The sequence below is a fragment of the Lepidothrix coronata genome, unplaced genomic scaffold, assembly GCF_001604755.1.
Source record: "Lepidothrix coronata isolate B3197 unplaced genomic scaffold, Lepidothrix_coronata-1.0 Scaffold41, whole genome shotgun sequence".
Classification (NCBI taxonomy): Eukaryota; Metazoa; Chordata; class Aves; order Passeriformes; family Pipridae; genus Lepidothrix; species Lepidothrix coronata.
In genome coordinates this window covers 4,981,742-5,003,158 of record NW_016690221.1, presented here as the reverse complement: position 1 = coordinate 5,003,158, position 21,417 = coordinate 4,981,742, and the positions used below count along the sequence as shown (strand labels likewise).

The following is a 21,417-nucleotide window of genomic DNA, read 5'->3' as shown; positions in this document are numbered from 1 at the left end:
ATTCAAATACAAACAATTGGGAGTGATGGGAGGCCTTCAGTACAATAAAGCATCCAGACTTACTCCAGAGACAGTAACTCATTCAATCAATTTTCTATATTAAGTTTTCTTTGCATTAAATAAAGCCTTTTAAGAACACCTCCCCCTCACTTGCATACATTGATCTGAAACTATATGGCTCAAGGAAAAGCTTATTGCTACAGCAGACCACTAAAAATGAAGGAATTGAGATTATTAGAAGTCAAGGCATGCCTTGTCCCTTCTTTCCTGTGTGTCATCCCCAGATAAAGCCAGTATTATAAACAACTTTCAGCAAACTGTGGAACAAAAATCTTTTGAGTGTATTAATCTATTTCCAAAGCACAGTTGTTCAGGGAGGAGAGATCCTGAATAATTTTTATCCTGTTTCTAACAACAGACCCACGGCAGCAGCATCCCCCCAGTGCAGGTGGGAGCACCGAGCCCCCCGTGCTGCTGCCCCTGAGCCTGGCACAGCAGCTGGGCACCAGCTTTGCTCCCAGCACTGGGACAGCACAAGCATGTTAAGCACACAGTGCCAGTTGGAGTTGCAGCTGCACTTTGTGTTACCTTCCAATTTCACCAACCATGAGATGTGCTTCACCTGCTGGGTGCAGCCCTGGGAACAGGTCTCAGTGATTCAGCCCTCACACTCCTCTCGCTTCCCATCCTGTGTTCTGATTGCCCTGCAGGTCGGGAGCTCCTCAGTGTGTTTCCATCCTGCTTTTATTGACCTTTCCTCTGGGTTCCCTCACCAATTTTTGGCGTCCTCTGTATGTGACAGCCCCCTCCCTGTGAAACAGATACCTCACAACTCCGAGGACAGACTCGGGGCTAGAGTACCTTCTGTTCACATTTCATCCCCAGTGTTGAGCAAAGCACATGGCTGGGCTCAAATCAACTCCCATGGAGCTCGTGCTGCTGCCCACAGGCTCCAGATGGAAGAATATTAATGTCCACAGCAGTGACTGCTGAAACCACAGCCCCTTGTCTGAGCCTTTTTGACTTTTCATAGAAGGAGATCTTCCTTCTACAGCATGTGTTTGCCCAGAACTCCTCATGGGGTCCCTCTCCATTGTGATTTATTGATGAGACAAACCAGGAGGAAGCCAGAGAACTGCCGACCTCACTGCAGGACAGAGGAGGAACTTCACCTTGCAGAGGGGCAGGTTAGATCCACAATGTGCTCAGAAAGAAGATGCCCAGCCCTGCAGCCACCACTGCTGTGTGCTGCCAACACAGAGCAGCTCCCAGTTCATCTACAGTGAGGAACAAGGGGGTAACCATCAATGTTTTGGCTTTTCTTCTGCCATAAGCATAACTGAGGGAGCTCAACAGAAAGGTGAATTCTGCCAACAGGTATCACCCCAGTCTACGCGGCACAATTAAATAGAATTTTATTTTCAATAAATATACAATCTCCATCATACCAGACAATATGCTGTGAAAAAGTAAAATGTACAGAAGCAACCAACAGGACAGCTTGACCGTAACTAAGTTTGCTTGGTGACCTGGAGAACTACCAGGGTTAACACACACAACACAGAAAGAGCCACTGCAGTCTGTGAGAGAATTAAAATTGTGTATTTTGGGTCTTCTTAACCGCAAAAGTCCCTGCAGGAGGTTTCTTTTGCACAGCACAAGTTTGGAAAGATGCGAGCTGGTTTTCCCGGTACAAATGGTATTGGAAATGTTTATTTTGCTATATCATCACTGTATCTACTACACACACAGACTGCTATCGAGAGTGGCAGGTCTCACTGCTGACGGGACACCAGATCCATCTGACGTGGGGCCGCACAGCCACACGTGTGCCCCGGCACACAAACACACGCACTAACAGGAGCTTAATTCCGTTAAAACTAGTACAAGGACAAAACTGGAGTCAGAATCGATTTCACCACAGGTTCTACTGTTTAAAAAAATACTCTAGCCTAATTACCACGTTCACCAACGAGAGCACATGGGTACTTATATCTCTGAGAGGATGAGCCATGGATTTGGACTGGAAGGACAGCAGAGGCAACTCCCAACTCCTCCACCCACTCTGCGCTCACCATGGCACCTCCACGTGCAGCCCATGCCGCCCGGCCACACGCTCTGCCACGCGGGATGCAAACAGCTGAGCGGTGCCGGGGGCAAGCAGCGAGAGGTTTGGCCCCAGGGGAACAGCCAGGACCCGGTGGGACATGGTTCACAGACGCCAGTGCGGCCAGTTGGGTGCTGGCAGCTGCTTCAATCCAACAGAGCTGCTGTGGGGTGTGTGTAGGGTGTGAGGTGGGGTGTTTTGGTCATTGGTTTATTTTTTTATCTTGTCCGCCTGCTTGGTCTGGCTGCCATTTGTCTCCCACCTCATGTCACCTCCAGGGATGCCGGGGAGACGCGGTCACACTCCTCCCGGGACCGCAGGCTGTGCCACTGCTCCACGGCCGTCCGGTGTGCGTTCAGCATCCGGCGCCAGTGGTTGGACTCGGGGGCACCTGTCGAGTACTGCCCGATCACGATCCTGCCAATGAAGTCATTGCTGCTCTTCACGTTGTGCCCGTAGACTGGGGAGAGCAGAAACAGAGACTGGTCAAGACAAAGGCACCGCTCGTCCACCCAGAGCCCTGCCCCAGGAAACCAAATATCCCACACATGTCTCCTCAGACTGTGTGCCAGATGCCGGCATTTTTGGTATGTGACTCAGCACCTCAAAAACGTTAGAGACCAAAACAGGAGTTTGGAAGGAATAAAATAAGCTGTACTACCAACTAAAATACAATTCAAATAAGCAAAACACAGATCCACAGTTATGGAATTTAGCAAGAACAGGTGAAATAGAATCATACAGTGGTTTGGGTTGGAAGGGACCTCAAAGATCATCCAGTTCCAGCTCCCCTGCCATAGGCAGGGATACCATCCACTAGAGCAGGTTGCTCAAAGCCCTTCGTGTCTGGCCTTGAAGCAGAATTACATCATGTAAAGAAGTGCAAAAAGCTCTGCCTGGGCATCGTGAAATGACAAAAGCAACCCTGCAACCTGTGCCTGGGGAAATGCAGAAGCAGCATCTCACACTCTCCTCCTCCAAATGCACGTGACCCAAACTGCTAATCGACAGCCTTCCTGACTGGAAGACAGGAACTACACACGTCCAGGCTGTCAGCAGGATGTTTACATGAAAAAGATTTGCCATAATTATCACTGCAGCTACTTGTTAGAAGACCAGGAAAGAAACTGAGGGAGAGACATCAACTCCACACCCCATCCTTTGGATTAGCCCAGTCTCCTGGAACAAAAGGCAAACCCTAATGATGGGCCCGATCCTGGGAAAGGCTGAACACTCCCACTAGACAGGAGCAAAAGCACTTTGTGTGCTACGAATTGAAGCCCTGCTTTGGCTCATTAGAAAGCTGAATAAAAAGTCTTTGCAAGCTGAAGCCAGGATATCCACAGGCACTGGCTGGAATATTAAGGATTAAAAAATCTCCTCAGGAAAGAGAGGGATTTTTAAGAACAAATGTCTGCAGGAGATCCAAATCCAGCCAGGTTTGTGCAGCAAGAGCATGTTCAGTGTGGAGTGGAGCCGTGAGCCCAGCACTGCCATCACTGCCCCTGCCAGCAGCACCAGCTCCCCAGGGCTGCTGGAAACCAGCACTGGCAGCAAAGCTACATCTGGGATCCCTCACAGCACACCCTTCCAGGCAGGCAGGACACCGAGCACTATGCACTTGACCCCACTTTTAGTGGGGCACCTTTGTCAAGGCTGCATATTTCCTATTATAATACACCCCACAATTGATTAATGTTACTTTAATGTGGCACTTCGTCACCTCCACGCTCTGCAAAGGCTTGTTCCTCATCACTGCACCAGTCTGGGATCTTATTCCCTGGGTGACTCAGGCACCACCTGCCAGTGCAGTCCCAAAATCAAGCTGAGCAAGGTTACATCTCACTATATCCCTTCCAACAGCTCTGACATACACAGTTCATGGGCAGAGATGCTTCTGCTCACCAAATTACCTGTGGATATTTTAGGTAACGGCAAACCTTCAAATGCCCAAGTAATTTGTCCAAATAATTTCCCTAAAAAACCCACTCCACAACTCAGACTCCTGTAAGTTTATCTTCAAACAATGATTTGGGGTCCACTACCCCAGCAGGAAGACTGCAGCTGTTCTGCCCATCACCAGCAGCTATCTAGGGGTGATGCCATCAACTCTCTGAGATGTGTCGCCGAGCAAGTGCCCCTGTCAAGAGGCCAGGCTGGTGTTATTTGGAAAGGCCACCTCCTGAGGATGTGGTGAGGAATTTTAAGCCATCCATTTCCAGCTAGTACACAGCTTGTCACGGTTATTAACGAGTTCTCCTACAAAGCAATGGATCACAAGCATAGCTAGCAGGACTATACTAAATGTCCTGCTATGATTTATTAGCCTAGAGAAATCAAATATTGTGATAAAATTTATGTGCCATGTAAAAGTACCCCCGAAACAAATTTTTAAACAGGATTTTTTCCATCTTTTTTTTTTCATTCTTTTTTTTTCCAAAATGAAAGAAAATGAAAAAAATGAAAAAAAATCTTGGGAGACAATACTAAGTAATTTAAACCAAGAAGTCTTACAGGCCATCCATTAATCACAGGATAAATTAACAGTGGGGAAGTACCCCAGGCATACAAATTCTTCAAAAACATTCCATGCCAGGACTGTAAAACAAGCAGGTGTCCTAAGTAAGGGGACCTGTTATTTTACTGTTGATCCAAGTGTTTTGAATTCCTGTAATGCAACTTGCTAATCTCATCGTGTCAGGTAATTAGCATGCTGAGTCCTTTGGGGTATTAATGAGCTAATTATACAAGGATTGTTGCTTCTATCATTAACTAGTGTAGAGAGCAGAGACTTATTGCTGAAGAACAGGGAAGACATTTTCCAAGGCCAAGTGCTTACTCACACACAGACCATAAGAGGTGGCACTAGATCGATCTCAGGTTAACAAACTCGCAGCTTCACCACAGCAGCCTTCTCAAAAGATGAGAGATCTTTGTGGGCCAAAAATTCTGCTCCACTCATCAGTTCACGAGCCTTTTAAACTCAAGGACATGCTTTTCTGAGAGGCTAACTGCTGTATTGCACTCACAAATGGCCAGGATTTGCTGAGCAATTTGCTGATGGCTGAGTGGTACCGAGCTGTGGAACCTTACCCAGGAGAAGCTGGTATTGTGAAAATAAGATCTCTCCTTTGCTCACATTCAGGAACACAATTTTTCCTGTTGCTATCATTGGTTCTTCCAAGAACAGCTTGGAAAAGAGAACTGTAAGGAGCCCAGGGGCCCAGGAGAGCAGCCAAAAGCAGAGGCTGGCTGTGTCATCGTGCCGTGGGCTTCTGTCCTGGCACAAGGAGGGGGAGCAGCTCCCCAAGTCCTCCTTCAGCTGCAGCAATCACTTCTCAAACACAGGAGCAACTGTTTCCTTGAGCATCAACAAGCAAGCACCAGCCACTGCTGCGCTGTTTACACTCCTGTCTGACACTTCAGCCTGCTCCAAAACCCTGCAGAAGCACTTGCCATCACACTCTTGAAACAGACCCCTCAGGTACTCATGGACTGACAAGGGCTCCTTGTGCTCAGCCTCAGGAAGTAAAAAGCACCTGCTCTTTCCTTCCAGCTTCTTTCACAACAGGTAGAGGTGGAGAAGCCCCTGTGGTCCAACCACGGGCAGCAGCTGAGCACTGCTCCATGCTCCAAGCTCAGGTGACAGTACAAGTGGACTGAACTGTGTTCCCCGATGCCTGAGCATCCCCTGACATAATCTGAAAGGAGTTCAGAGTAAACTTCAGATTAAATCTCCCCTTGGCCACAAAAAACAGTAACTCCATGGAGCTGCTCAGAGGCAGAAAATGAAGTAATTATCATCTGGGATTTTCAGACTGACCCAGACTCTGGTTATGAACAGGTAGATGCTGCTTTCCATTTAAGAAACCTATTTTCCTGACAGAAACTATACACCTGATCTCATGAGCTTTTTTCCTACCATCAGGGTAATTTACACAATAGCAACATCCATTTCTAGGCCAACACAGAGCAGAAAGCAATTAAAGAAGCAGAGGTCAAACCAATTCCTTCTGCAGCTGCTCTTCACTGAGGGATGCATTTGGAAACAGAAAGGCTCCTTAAAAAGAAATTCTTCATAATAGAAATGCTGAAATACAGAAGAAAATTGGGTTCACTTATGTCCATTAAATGGGTTGAATTCTTGAGAACAAGTTACATGATGTAAATAAAACATTTTCACGTTATACACTTATTGATGCAGCACTCCTAAATGATGCATATCAAAGTGATGGGGCCCTCAGTGCCACATGAAACATCTTTGGGGTAAGGGCCCATGTGCCCCACAGGGCTCCTGCACAGGAGGGGTGGCTGAGGGACCCCAAGCCTGGCTGCCTGCTCCCTGCAGGGCTGAGAGCACAGCACGGTGGGTATCAGGCACTGCAGAGTCCAGAGCTTCTCCCCAGCAGGGCAGCGACTTCCAGGGGATGTGATGACACTTGGAGCTCCAACATCTGGCTCCAGGTGCAACTCCAGCCTGAGCTTTCCCCTTGTCTCCTACCAACCTCAGTCACATGGAATTGCATTTTACCAGTCAACTGTTTTGCATGTCACTACATAATCAACCCATGAGGCTGCCTAGGTGGCATCAGCCCTGGCACCAGATCCAGCCAAAACACCCTTTACCTTTACCAAAACACCCTTTGCCACCACACTGAGACTTGCAAATTGCCTACCTGTGAAGAGCATGACTGCAAAGCATTTGTCATCTGTGAGTTACGTGCAACAGTACAATTTAAGATGGCATTTCAGATACTAATTCATCCTTTGATTGAACTTATTAGCAGCCTTGAAATGACCAGGGAGGAGCACTAACTCAGAAAATTTCCTTAAGCTAACTTCAAGGCTACCAGTACCATATATGTGATGGGGAAAAGCTTGTGACTTGCAGCTGGGGCCGGTCACAAAACCTCTGCACCTCCTGCAAACCCTTTTTCAGATGTGCTCAGCAGTTACTCAGCAGTTAAGGCTGTGCTGCACCACCAAGTACGGCCGCACAGCGCCTCTGCTGCTGCCTCTCTGGGAGTAACAGCAGAGGAATCTCAGTGTGCTGGAACAGCTGAGAGCTCCAGCACAAGTACCTAACTCTTCTTCAGTCACCTACATCGTTACCTGCAACACAATTAAAACCATTTAACTCAGAGAAAAGAAAAATAAGCAAAAACATGCCCAAGGTTGCACATGGGCAACTGAGGGGCAGAGTCTCCCTGAGGACACAGGTCTCACAGGTTCTCTGGCAGAACCACAACACTGTTTGCACTGACCCATCAGCACTTCTTGCACTTCCCACTTCAGCCTCAGCGCTTGGCAAGGTCTCAGAAAGTGCCCCCTTCACACACCTGCCCCACTTGGGCAGGCAGTGCCTCAACCCACCCTCGGCAGGCAGGAGCCAGAGCCCAGCCCTCACTGTGCTGACCACCAAGCGCTGTCACCAGCCACTGGGGGTGAGCTGTCAGGTTAAGTAGGACTGAAAACTAATTCTGAACTGCTTGACATCAATATTGAAAAGCTATTTAGCACAAAGAGGTGCTGCAAGGAGCAGCAGCAGCTGGGCTAATGATGCACACTGAGAAGGTCACAGGTATGGACCAAACCCTGCCCCTTGCTCCCTGAGCGTGGCCCATCATATTTAGTAGAGAGGAGAGAAAAGCACAGGAGAAGATGCCGTGGTTTCACATTTATCAATTTAATCTCTGTCAGGCTCTGATGTGCACGTAAAACTCACTTCCCAGCCTCTCCTCTGTGAGACTGCTCTCTGCAATGTCTGCACCTGCCGAGTTCCAGAGGGAACTGGAACTACTCGAGCGTGTGGCCGAATCCTGGCACAGCTCCAGCATCCAGCTGATGCTCCACGAGGGAGAATGCCACCACAACAAGACACTCTCTTTGGAAAATCATCTCCCTCCCTCAAGGGCAGCCCCTGTGCTCTGGCTGGGGCACCCAGGGAAGGGGACCCTGCTGATGCACCCCGAGCCAGGCGTTTGCCTAAGCAGGGTCTGGCCTCAGAGAGGGAGAGGAAAGTCCTGTAGGAGACAGCAGGGACCCAGGGTGCAGGGAAAGTGCAAGAGCTCAAGGGCATGCAGGGATGACACCTCATGAAATTACCTCATCAGGAGAAACTGGAGTAACGGGCTGGATGCATCTATCACAACAGCCCAGAGGATACTGAGAAGGAGTATCTACAGCTGGCTTTTTCCACCTCCAATTCCTCCTTTTTTAAAATCGCATCTTCATTCTCTGCACTATGAGCCCCAGATCCAACAAAGCACACGGATGGTTTCACGCATATTTACACACCTCACACAAAGAGGCTCCAGCACCAACCCCATAGAGCACCTCCATACAGCACCTGCACGAAGGCAGGGATGGCCGTGAGGGAGAGGCAGCCTCTGCCTGCACGACCATCTCCTCTGATGGCCACAGGGCCAGGCACAGGCATTCCATTTCCAGACACTGCTCTGCCACCCACAGCAGCTCCCACCACCAAGACTTTTCCTCATTTGATACACGGGGAGATTCTGGCCTTGCGAGACATTTGAGCAATTCCTTTCACCACAGTGTGACCCAAACAAGATGAAGTGGAGAGGTCGGGAGAGGCAACACTGCTTAAATTAAGGGGCTTGGCAAAAGCAGTAAGCACCAATCAGCCTGGAGAGAGGGGGACTTGCTCCTTTCTTTAGGAGAAAAAGATTCCCCCAAAATTCCAGAGAACTCCAGCACAAGCCATTTCTGCCACATCTGATGTGGTACATTTAATAATTAAGGGCACTTGAAGAACCTAATTCTGCCTTCTAAGCAAGCAACAGATTGGCTCAGGAAGCATTAGCATATTGTTGCTCTCACCAGGATTGATGGTGTTTCACTCCTCCTCGTTAAAGAAGCCAGTGTGCTGCAAAAAGCCACATCCATCCACGGAGCATCTTCCCTGAGTGACCCTGGGACAGGATTGTGGCTGCAGGACTCCACTCAGTACCTCCTACCAACCCTTGCCACCTGCTCTGCTGTCACCTGCTCCAGGCTGACAGACAGCATCTGTCATGGAGTGGGACATCCAATCCCCCACAGATGGGGACTGGGAATTGAGAGCAACAGGGACCTTCCTCCTCCCAAAGGGGATTTGAAGCCTTTGCATTGTACCTCTGCAGAGAGGCTCTGCCAGGCAGGGCAGGCTTCAGGAGGCCACTGTCTCCCCCTGCCAGCACATCTCCCTGTGCCCTTCTCCCAGCACCCTGAGGTGTCCTCACGAGACCTGCTGGGACACCTGGAGTGGCCACAGCCCCTGGAGCAACCTGGAGCAGTGCACTGCTCTCCTCAGACCTGGGCATGGACCATATGGTGTCTGCTGCATAAATGCATCAAGTGTTTTATAATGCCAGACACAAAGGCCAAATTCTGATCTAAATTAAACAGGTATAAATCCCCAGAAAACCCGGTGCTGACATCAATGGTTTTTTCCATTTTTTCTCCTTTGGCTAAGGTGGGATTACACAGGTTTAAGCAAGGATTAGACTTTGCTTCTGAGCTCCAGATATGGGAAATATACAGACAGTCCAATACTTCAGAAAGACACATTTAATAGACATTAAGAAACAATTTTCCAGCGTCAAGTTGTCTAATTATCCATCCATCTAAAAGATGCTATGGTGCCCAACACGATAGTGTTTAAAAAAAGAAACCACTTCTTCCACCAGCATTCCACCATGGGAAAAAAAAAAAACAGTTTAGTTTGACTCATACATTAGGGAAGATTTGTTCCCCATATATGTGTGCAAAACACAAAGTCCCTGAATGTTATTTGGGGTTTTTTTTTTTTTTTGTTGCAAAGAAAAAGCAACAAGAGAAAGGAGAGATGAGCATCTGAGTCAGCAAGTCAAAACGTATATGTGTGATGACTCCAGATACATGGTGGTTTCCATCCTGACATCTCAAGGTCATGCTTCCACACAGCCAGGGAAATAAAAATTCAGATGTATTTCAGGGGAAGCCTGAGGACAAAAACATTATCAACCTTCAACCTGCTCAGCTAATTGAGATATTTCAAAATCAGTCTGTTAATTAAAAAAATACCACTGAAAAGCCTTGCTATCTCTGCATCCTGTTCATGGAACATTTACAAATCTCATGCAGCAGGCAAACACCAGAAACATCACCTTGTCTCCAACATCTACACCACAAATCTGACCAGCAGAGCTGATGGTGAAAGACAAATAGTGTTAAGGGCTGAAGAGAGAATGCTCGTGAGCTGCACCCTCAGCCAGCACTTACAGGGAAGATCTCACCAGCTGTCACACACATATCAAGGTCAACTTCTCCACCAACAAGCAAACTCTAGCCCAGTCTGCTTCCCTCCCCCAGAGGGGGGACAGAGCATCCTGTCCTGCTGGAGCCATGGCCAACTTCCACAGGGCAATGGGGCAGTGGGATGAGCCCCACCACTGCTCTCCATCAGATACCATCAGCCCCAGTGCTGTCCTAGCTCCAGCTACACTCCCAGCCAGGTCAGATGGCAAAGCAGGTTTTCCCTCTGCAATTGCACAGACAGTACCCTGAGCACGAAAATGGTTTTTCCCTCTTTGGGGACTCTGGTCTCTTCACAAGCCATAAAGATCCTGCCACTGTAAACACGTACGAGAGCTTATTTAAATGGAGAAAGACACACACAGTCACCACGAGGACCTTGGGGAGATAAATATTCCCTAACTGTGAATGCTGAAGGTTGCCTTTTTTATGGTAAGTGATCAAAAGATGTTAACGAGTCACCGAGATGCAGTTTGCCCTGGAGTGCTGATGGTTTTTATTGGGCCATCTGGGCTTTACTGCAACACAAACAGCATTACTGACGATTGTTATTAACAACATTATAATCATTAACAAAATACTACAGTGCTCAGATTTCAGGTGTTGTCCACCCTCCCGCTGCACAGCCCAGGATTTCTGAAGGTTAGGCTGGGGTTTAGAGGACAGCCTGCCCAAAATCCAGCAGTGGGGACAGCACAGGGTCTCTAGGCACCCAGCATCCAGCTCTCCTGAGCACAGAGGCTGCATCTCAAATAATCTTTTTTCTTCTTGGAAATGACAACTGGCAGCCCTGCTGTCAGGACCAAATTCCACCTTCCCCTTACCACTGGACAAAGAGTAACCAACACCTTTGGTCACAGGTATACACAGTTAGGAGAACACCCTGCCTTTCACAGCCTGCCCCATTTCTCTGCAGCAGGTGAGCCCATGACTTGCCTGCACTCAAGCACAAGGTGGCACATGGGGGGATGATGTCAAGTTGCCAAAAAAAGAGGAAGTGGAAAAAAGAACCATCCAAGAGTGCATTTCTGTTAGATATGGCTGCTTATTACCTAGACAACATATTTGATAGAGTAAATGAAAAATCAAACATCATCTCCACCAGCTGTTGACTCACTCATCATTTTTTTTTTTTTTTTCCTCAGGACATTAGACTTGTTATGAGTATCAGTGGCTTTCCTGGTTTCAGCCTCTTTTGGTGAGAAGCTGTGAAAAGACAATACTTGCAGCAGCAATCCTGACCCTGGATGCCTCTTCCTGGAGAGGACATCTCCACCTGAGCCCATCCCACCTCATTTTAGGCACTAAACTGGGACATGTGAGCTAATGTGGAGTGACAGCTCCAGTAAGCATTAGAGGTAGGAACAGAGGGCAAGGCAGAAAGGCAGCTTGTACAAGGTGTCCTGCACCAATGTGGAAGGAGAAGCATTTTGGTCTGTAAATGCCAATAATTTACAGTATTGAATCCTTATATGCCTAAGGAGGAGGAAGGATCAAAGAATCAACCCAACCACCACCTTCCCCAATCTTGGCTAATGCAAAGCTGTCCCTGTGCACCCCATCTTGGAGGCACCCACTGCCCCCCTCCTAATCCAGCCATGCTTCAACCCTGGCTTTGGTCTGAGTCCAGCTCTCCAGAGCACCACCAGGAAAGCAGGGAGCAGGACGGTGCCCTACTGTCCACTCACAACACTTGCACACGGAGTCCTGGCTAAATCACAGCAAAATGGTGCAGAAATCCTTACTAGAATGCACTAAACCCAGACGGTTTTATTCAAGATGCGCAACAGAGAAACACACAGGGGAAAAAAAAATTAATTCTACTTTGTCTGGATAGTGCCTTACTTTGCAGTGTGGGACCAGCCCCATCAGGAGCCTGGAGCCCCAGCTGATGGGAACTGGCAGGATTCCATGGCTTTCCAGTGAAGCCAAGCCAATGTAAAGACAGCTGCAGACTGGGTCCAAAATATGAAGCCACAGAAAAGGTTCCTCTAAATTATTGAAGACATACTCACTTCTGGCTCCCATGACTGCTTTTACAGCTCCCTCTCTCCATTCAAAGCATCATCACCCACCCGTTAAGCAGGATTATTTTCCTTTTCAATTGGACTTTGACTCAACAGCAAATTTAATTAACTGACCTAATGGACTAGAGCTGTGTATTGGAAAAAAGAAAAAAAAGAAATAAAAAACAACTCCCAACAAAACACACAACAGAAAGAACCATTACTGCAGCAAGAAAAAAAAAAAACAAAACACCCAAGTTAAACCAAAACACCCAAGCACAGCAGGAGCAGCCAGCCCAAGGACACCCACAGCAGTGCCATGCCCAAGCTGTGTGTCACCCTTCAGTCCGAGAGCAGCCAGGAAATCCTGCCCCACCGCTCTTCCAAAAAGCTCTGCACGTTCCTTCCCAGCTTTGGAGCCACTGGGGACATTTCTGGCCTGGGATTATTTATTGCAATGTTCAAAGCAAGCAATATGTCACTTTGAAAGTGAAGCACCACTTACAAGGCTCACCGCTGAAATCCAACTGCATGATGTATGGTGATAATTCAGCCAACTTCCCATTGGCTTATTTTGAGACTACATCCCTTTGCACAGACAAATTTAATCAGAGATCCACTCATTAATACTGACTTCATCCACTGTGGTGAGGAGCAGCATATTCCCCTCACCCTCCTGTCTGCCAGAGCTGCTACTCTGTTTGCCTTTTCTGCTACTAGTAGGAAAAGTGGAAAACAAAGAATAGAGTGTTTCCCACCTGTCACAAGATCACCTGATGGAAGCTTCCAAGAACAAACTCATCGCTGCACATGCAAGGTACAGTCAGGGTGACATGCATGCAAAACAGTGATTAATTATAGATGTTTTGCTGAGGAAATTTCTGAGCATGAAGGGCAAAATTTAAATTGCTGATCAGCATCACTTTTGTTCTAATATGTTTGGAAACAAACTAACGGGTTGGAATTAGCCTCCTTGTACCAGCTTTGACACCTGTATCTGGCATGTAAAAAGTAAAATTAAAAAATACTTCAAAATACATCCTTTCTGAAGCAGATTCCTTTCTTTTCATCAAAAAAGGGTGAGTTATGGGTGGAAAGTTGACAAAAAACGTGTTTGTGAAGGATGAGAGCCCAGTGTGGTGGAAGAGTGTGGGTCCCACCACCCAGCCCCTCTGACCCTCCAGACAGCAAGGTGGTCCAACCCTGCTCCTGATGGTGCCCGAGCTCCACAGCTCCATAGGCTGGGTGAAACCACAGTGTGAGAGGGAAACCCACCCTTCATCAGGGTCCCTGCAGCCCTACTCAAGATCTCTCTGCTGGGAAATGGCAGAGAATGCCACCAACCACAGCGGGTCTCTCGCCCAGGGCTGCTGCCCAGCCAGGGACCATCCCTGTGCTCTGCAACTCCTGCTCCCACCAGCACCTCGACTGCCAAGCTCTACTACCTCGAGAACAAAAATAGGAGATTCAGAAATTGTTTAAAAATAAGAATTCCTATCCCAGCCAAACATCTCCAGCGCTGACAAAGCTCTTGAGTGAAGTCAGCTTGGGACTGCTCCTGGCCCACAGCCTGCATGGTCTGTGTCTGGGTCCACCTCAGCTGTGCCACACACGGCTTGGCACTGAATCCCAGCCCTTCAGCAATAAAGGCATGAACAAACCTGCTTACAGAATAGGAGAGGTCAATGTGAAACACCTCCAGCTGCATCATCTCACCAGCAAACCATGTCGAATTTTTGCCAGTGCCTGGGCTCTGGGATCATTCACTACTGCCCTCTCATTCTTCTAATTTTTGACTTTGTGCCCAAGTTGGCTGTCACTGAGAAGTGCAATTAACGCTCCTGCTCTTCCTCTGCACAAAAGCATTCCAAGTGGCACCAGTTAAGCCAGGATTGACACAGTGTGCTCCCAGCCAGCTCCAGCTGTTGGGTTGCAATGCTGGGAACAGCTTCTCCAGAGGACAGAGTGCAAATTAAGCTTCCCTGGAGACCCCAGCGATGGCCACCCCTTGCAGGGGACAAACTGGGACAAACACTGCCCTGCATGGGCTCATCTGCACACCCACAACTGCTGCTTTGTTCACCCCAGAGCCAACCATGACCATGCTGAGCCAGTAACACCACCACAATTACCTGTGAACACCAGGCTGGTATTCTCCAACTCTTCCTGTGGAACCTTGAAGCTGAAAGACTCATTGTAGAAGGGATCTATCGTGCCCCGCATGCAGGAGGTCTTCTTGGTTTTTGTTAATTTTAATCCATGAACAAGCTGAATTTTCACAAAGGGATCTGGCAAAAAGCACAAGGCACAGGCTCTGCATTACAGGCATCATGAGTCAGTACCCCTGTTCATGAAGGCTGGGCACTACAGGGATGGACCACGATGAGAAACAGCCTTTGGAAATGGTAGGGACTTGTACCCCCACACTGCTCCCAGGGATTTGCAGTGGAGACAAAAGTCAGGCAGCAGGATTAAAAACAGTCCTTGCCAAAACCACAGTTAATGACAGCCTTGATACAGACCAAGCACACTGTTCTTTTTGGGAAATGCTGATATTCTGGCAGCAGCAGTGGCTGGGCCAGGGAACACGGGAAAAACACCTGAGAACGTAAGCATGAAGCAGCTACCAGCCAGCATGCTCAGAGCCAGCAGGGAGCACTGCCCACGGGTTGCCTTACAGAACACAAGGGGGGAACATTAAAGCTCCTCGTTCCTCACCTCACCCTGGTACAGAGATTTTTACTTTAAATATGGCAAAGGTATTCACAGGGTAAGCACTCCAAATACTTTCATTATTCTTGGTTATACATTTAATATGAATATCCAGAGCCTTGTATTGATAAGAACTGAGCATCCAAATCCCCCTGGGTCCCCCACAAATTGCTGCCTCACCACTGATGTGCTTTAGAGGCACATATATATATATAATCTGTGCATGAGTAATGTGAGAATAGCACTGCCCTTTACCTGAACCTTGGCTCATGTCTGTCTGAAGGAGCTGTTTTGCTCTAATGATGTCCACGTTCAGTCTTCCCGCGCTGGGTAGATAGTTTAGTGACAACAGCAGCTCTCCCAGCTCCACTTCATTCTGCAAGGAAAAGGCAATGTGGAAATTCAGAACAGAGCTCAGAGGGGAAGGGAAGAGAAGGAAGAGAAATTAAATAAATCCCATTTGTCTAAGTGCCTGAAAAATGAATTTTAGTCACGCTCTGAACTGCAACCAAGAACCATCTGGTGGCTCCTCGTCCTAAGCAAAAACAAGAAAAAATACTATCCCCAAGTGAAAATTGTTCTTTAATCACTGATTTTTCCCCAGCTTTTCAGCAGCAATGCAAAGAAGACCTAAAAGGAGGCAGAAATACAAGGTCAGTAGTTTCTACCTGCTCTGTTTTGAATGGTTCCAGGTGGTTCTGATCTTAGCCACGTGCAGAACATAAATCCATTCGAGAAGATATTATCTTTACTTCCCAGCCCCCAGGGACCACACCAGCCACTTGGGAAATTCAGGCGTGCAGTGGTTAATGTATCCCTGAGTCACAAGAAAGCAGTCCAGAGGAGACATTCCCTCAGCATCCAGCCATCTACCCAGAGGCCACAGCACAGCCTGACTGTGCCCTTGCTGTTCATCAGGCTGCACTACTGCCACAGCTCTGCTTCAATAAAGCTGTGCAGCCATTATTTCTTTTCTTTCTACTTAGTGATGCTTAAAACTAGTAATTAAAGAGCTGGAGAGCTGATATCACTGCTCCTCTTCTGCCTTGCACAACCTGGCTCTGAGATGCTCTCATTGTCAGATGCAAAATACACACACTGAAACAACTCTGGAGCCTGAAAACACACCAGCCAGTCCAGGAAGGGCATTGATCCATCTGCCTTGTCCTGCCTCAGGTCCACACAGGAGTGCAGAGCTAGTTCTTCATCCCAAATAGTCAAACAGCTCAAAACCAAACTAGATCAGGTGGTTACAGCCCATTTCCAAGAGGAAAAAGAGCGGCAGTGGTATTGCAATCATAACAAAAGGCTTAAATATCTTTACTGATGCCCCATATATTAGATTACAGAAACCAGAAACTAAAGGGCTGGGTAGACAATAAAGTAAAAAGCTCTGAGACACAGTCACAGCCTGAACTGACCCAAAGAACCAGGTTCATCAGCAGATGGGGCAGCACACAAGGCACAATCCCTGGCAAAGACATCAGTGGCTCAGGGAAACTGAGGCTGGGCTGCTGGGAAACCCAACCAGTTCATGGCTATTCAGCTGCAAGTGGAAAAGCACAATTTCCACTGGGTGCAGAAGAATCAGAGGGCTCAGACCAAACCCAGGAGCAGCACAGCACCTCCTGCCTGGCTGGCCAGCAGCCTCCAACAGCTCCTGCTGATGGGAGGTCACTTGGCTCCTCACCCAGCAAGCCAAGCACTAAAAGTGATGTCAGGTAACGGCATTAGAAGTTTTTCCCAAGACACTCGTTCATGCTTTTCAAGTGTGCCCATAATTCTGTTAATTATTTTAAGGGAAGGAACAGGCAGGCCCCACCTCCACAGAGGCCATGGCAGGATGGGTGTGCTCAGAGCCAGCAGGGAAGAGCAGCCCCACTGCAGGCAGCACCAGCAGCATTTGCAGCCGTAACACAAGGTCTTTTCAGAAGGAAGCCCAGATCCCTGGATAGCTCACCTCCCCAGGCAAGTGACTCAGCCTTTTCAAGGCACTTAATTCCAGCAGCCAACTGCCTCTGATATTATAAATGCATTATTTCCAGCTTAGCCACGAGGATCTGGGAAACATGCTTCAAATCCTGCCCTGGTGCCTGAGGGGATGTCAAGCACTCGAGAAAATGAATCAGTTGCCAATAGTCACCACACTTTCCTCCCTGGCACATTACACTGGCAGTGCCTTCACTGTGCTGCTGCACCACATCCACTAGGTTTCTCCTGCAGTCCCCTGCCATCATTAGCAAGCAAGCAAAGAATTCACGTGTTGCCCCGAGAAGCGGGAGGTACAAGGCACACCTCCAAAACCTACGGGAGGTTTTAGTTCCCTATGCTTTCCCCGAAAAGCTTTGCTGATGTGACAGTCTTGCTCACCTGCCCCTTGGAAACACTCTGTGCTGCTGTACCCACTGACCCCCGTGCCCATCCCGTTGTTCACAGGCATCTTCACCAGCATTAGGGCACGCTGTGCCGGGGGCAGCATGCACAGAAATGTTCTGTCACACACACTGGAGCATCCCCAAACCTCAGGCTCACGCAGGGGCTGAGCTGAGAAGAGGGATCATGCACGAGAGGTGTCATCGGCACGCTGTTCAACGGAGGGCAAGAAAGTGTCTGAATTTTACGTTTCCTGGGTCTTTTCATCAGGAAACTAAAATGTTGTTGGTTTTGCCTTCAATATTTTGCTCACAGAAAGCAGCGTGCAGAGGTGCCCCTACCAACCTGTGCTAAGGCATCATTTCAGTTGCCATTATTATGCTGATGACGTGCTGAATTCTGCCAAGATCCCAGATGACCCTGGAAAAGCAATTTCCTGTTTGATGAGATGCCAGGAGTGACACCAAGTCTGGGATGTCTGAGACTCTCCTGAAGCTCTGATTAACATTTCACTCCTGGCTGTTCCTCTCCACAGCTGTATTACACAGCCAGGTTGGATTTGCAGCCCTGGGCTCGCCTGTGATCCAGAACCTTCTGCAGTTACTGCCTGGGTTGAAGCCAGAAATTTTGAAGCAGAATTCTTTTTTCTTCTTTTCTGTCATCTCTGAAACACAAAGAGGCTCCCCCAAAGGAAGATGAGCTTCTAACTCATGCCATTTGCACATCTTGTTTGGACCAGGGTAATTCCTTGCTCACAGCCCCCCAGACTGTTTGTTGTGCATTGCTATAACACCAGCAAAATTCTGCAGCTGAAACCCTCCCCAGTCCCCGACGGGAACCAGAGCACATTACATCAGCACAGACATCTATGCAACACTCCTAATGAAGTTTCAGATTGATTTTCTTCCTCAAGGTTATCTGTGATGATACCTCCAGGCACATTATGATGGTTTAGAACAGTTTGCTCTAACAGGTTTTCTACAGCATCCTGTGACACATAGCCATCATTTTGGGAAGGCTGAGCTATTAAGGATCAGAACCTGAAAAAAACCCCAACTTACCAATGGATAAGAACAGTGTTTCCTACTTAAGGTATATTGAAAAGAGTCACAAAATCCCTTCTAAAGTGTAAACTGTCTTTGCTTTTGGACAGCCATAAGAAAGCCTCTGCTGTGCAAAAAGCTCTAGGAAGAAGATATCCTATGGAGAGGTTCTGCCCACAATGGGCAACCCCTCCTCTGGGCTCCTCCTCAGCAAAATACACCCCACAGCATCCCAGTCCTCCGCAGAAAGGGCAAGGAGCAAACAACACTGAGGGAAGGGGTGAGGTGACTGAGATGACAGCTGGAAGCAGAAGAGATAGATAAGGATAAAGAGAAAACAATAAAGAAGAAAAATTGCTCAGTGATGGAGCTTTAAAGACTGAAGAGAGAAAGGAGGAAAAAAAACCCCACTGAAACGGAAAATACAGAGTGAAAGAAAGATGGTAGAATGTTATAATACAAAATAGGAAAACAAACATAGGTTAAGAGCTAAAAATACTGTTATCATGACAGACAATAATCCATCATGGCCGTCTGTCTCAGTTCCCACAACTCCAGTGACCTGAAGGGTGCGGGTATCCTTCCCTCTGCCAGGCTTTGCCCAGGGCATCTCCCACACTGGCCACAGGTTGATTTCAACATCCTGCTGCTGAGCAAGCATGGCCCCACATAACCAATCCACATTCATCATCAGTGATTCTGCAGCATTCCTTCAACTAAACAGCCATTAAGCTTTTGGATAGCTAAAAAAATGATGGAGAAAAAGGAAAAAAACCCTGACAACGTTCCCTTTCATATTTAATTTCCCATGACTGTCACAAACATGGACCCCCATTTCTCACTGATGCACACAGCCTTGAGCAAGCTGTTATGCCAACTCTCTGAACTAAATCTCTGTCTGTCCAGCACTTTCTGCCTGTATGAGACATGGAGATGGCATTAATTTCAATAATACACTGTGCTACCAAATACAAGGCATCATCCCCATTCCCCAAGGATGGCTCCTCCTCAGGGCTGCAATGGATAAGCCAAGGAACATGGGCACCAAGAGCAAACCTGGTACATGCACAACTGGGGGCCTCCAAGCCACATGCCATAACCACCTGGCAGAGCAGATACCACTAACAGCCAAGAGAATGTTCTGAAATCAGTCATGACCTGAAATCCTTTCTCCCTTTTCCTCCCCAGCCAAGGCACTGTAAGAACAACAGTGCAGTACTTGTAGGCTCATCCCTGAGAGATGGGAACGAAAAATTGCAAAGCTGCCATGGCAAAGCCACTCTGTTTGTGGAGCACATACCATCTTAAACATAAGAACTGACAGGTCATTCTAGTGCACTCGTAGTATGAAGTTAAAAAAGCAAGTCCAATACATACTCCCTCTACTACAAAAATGGCTTAATTTGAGGGAAGGAATTTCATGCTATTTTCCCACCACAACCAGGCAAATTTTTTTTCCTTTTGCAGAATGATCTCCAAGCTCTCATTACCGCTGGTCTAAAACATTTATTCCTGCCCACTCAAATCTGCCAAAAGAGAAATGAATCATATGTCAATAAAACTTGGGGTCCTGAACATGTGCTTCAGAATTAGTTTTAGCGGCGAAATGTGCGAATCTGAGCCCAGCTACAGCAGGGCCTGCCAACTTCATTCATGGTAATTAAGCAAAGCCACACACATTTCAGGGGATATTTAAGGAGCGCAGAGTGTTCCTATGGGGACTGGACTCAAGAGCCTTTCCATGAGCTTTAGAAAGGCATTAATTACCCTGCAAGAAAAAGCCTCCCAGAACTACCAAAGATAAAGAATTTGGCAATACCTGCACTGACATTTTCTGCAAGGAGTAAGTCCTTCTGTTTAGCTGCTGGCTCTGATGATACATTGGGCAGCAGCTCCCTGGTGCCTCTGCTTTGGACTCAACCCCACTAAGCACTGAATACGTGATCCAAGCTCAGAGTGCTCACATGCAGGTACAGCCTTCTGCCTGAGGCTTGACATCGAGTAGTTTATTGCACTGAGAGGACAGCCCACTGCTCACCCATACTCGGTTCTCTGACCATCCATTCCTGACACAATGAGCAGGGCAGTGCTGCACCGCCCACCTCGTTACAGCCAAGGTAAGTTCTCCAGCTGTTCATTCACAAGCAACTCCATGAGCTGGTAATGAAGATGATTCTCAATTAATGACAACGGGCTTTTGCCCATTGAGGAGCTAGCTGTACATCCCACCCACACCCCATGATAAGGAGCTTATCTTGGTCCTGCTCACATTGGAGCCAGTGGAGCTGGTTGTTTGCTATAGAAGCTGGACCACGCCTCACCTGGGAGAAGCTCAGTGTCCCTGCTGACACTGCACACACCAAAAGATTCCTGTCATTCCCCTCCTTTTTCAGCTCACTGGTGCTGGCACAGTCCTGTACTAAGGCAGTGATCCAGCTCTGGGCTTGATAGGGCTCAGCATGATGGTGGGACAAGGACTCAGCACTTGACTTTATCCACACACTATGCCAATGGCTTCCAGGTGGAGACAGCAAGTGCAGAAACAGATGTTCTCCTTAGCCCATACCATTTGGCCACTTTCTCTGCTCTTCTGCAAACCCTGCCACCCTGCCACTCCCACCAGTATGAAGAGAAAACTTTCTCCACAGCTCCTGCCATCTGGATTCACTTTCCTCCCTTCTTTCCAGCTCATGATGGTTCTGTCTATAAATTCCAGTAAAAAAAAAAAAAGAAAAAGAAAAATTCACGTATTTTGTGCCTTTCATCTTTACATATCATGCCTATGACTGTCTATGTTTCTCTCCCTCTGGTTACTGTTTTTCCAAGCACCTGCTTCAGCATTTTCTCCAACTGGATCTTTTATCACTGCGGGGGTGCT

General features: G+C 47.8%; 1 protein-coding gene across 1 annotated transcript in view; it reads right to left on the bottom strand.

Moving 5' to 3' along the window:
• Nucleotides 1–1,396: 1,396 nt before the first annotated feature.
• Nucleotides 1,397–21,417, bottom strand: part of SYT17 (synaptotagmin 17) — a 34,027-nt gene continuing 14,006 nt past the window's right edge. Inside the window, exons 6-8 of the mRNA XM_017813616.1 lie at nucleotides 15,379–15,499; nucleotides 14,544–14,699; nucleotides 1,397–2,567 (exon numbers count right to left, since the gene is read on the bottom strand). Of these exons, the coding sequence (XP_017669105.1) occupies nucleotides 2,371–2,567; nucleotides 14,544–14,699; nucleotides 15,379–15,499 (474 nt within the window). The 3' untranslated portion in view covers nucleotides 1,397–2,370. The remainder of the gene's footprint in view (nucleotides 2,568–14,543; nucleotides 14,700–15,378; nucleotides 15,500–21,417) is intronic.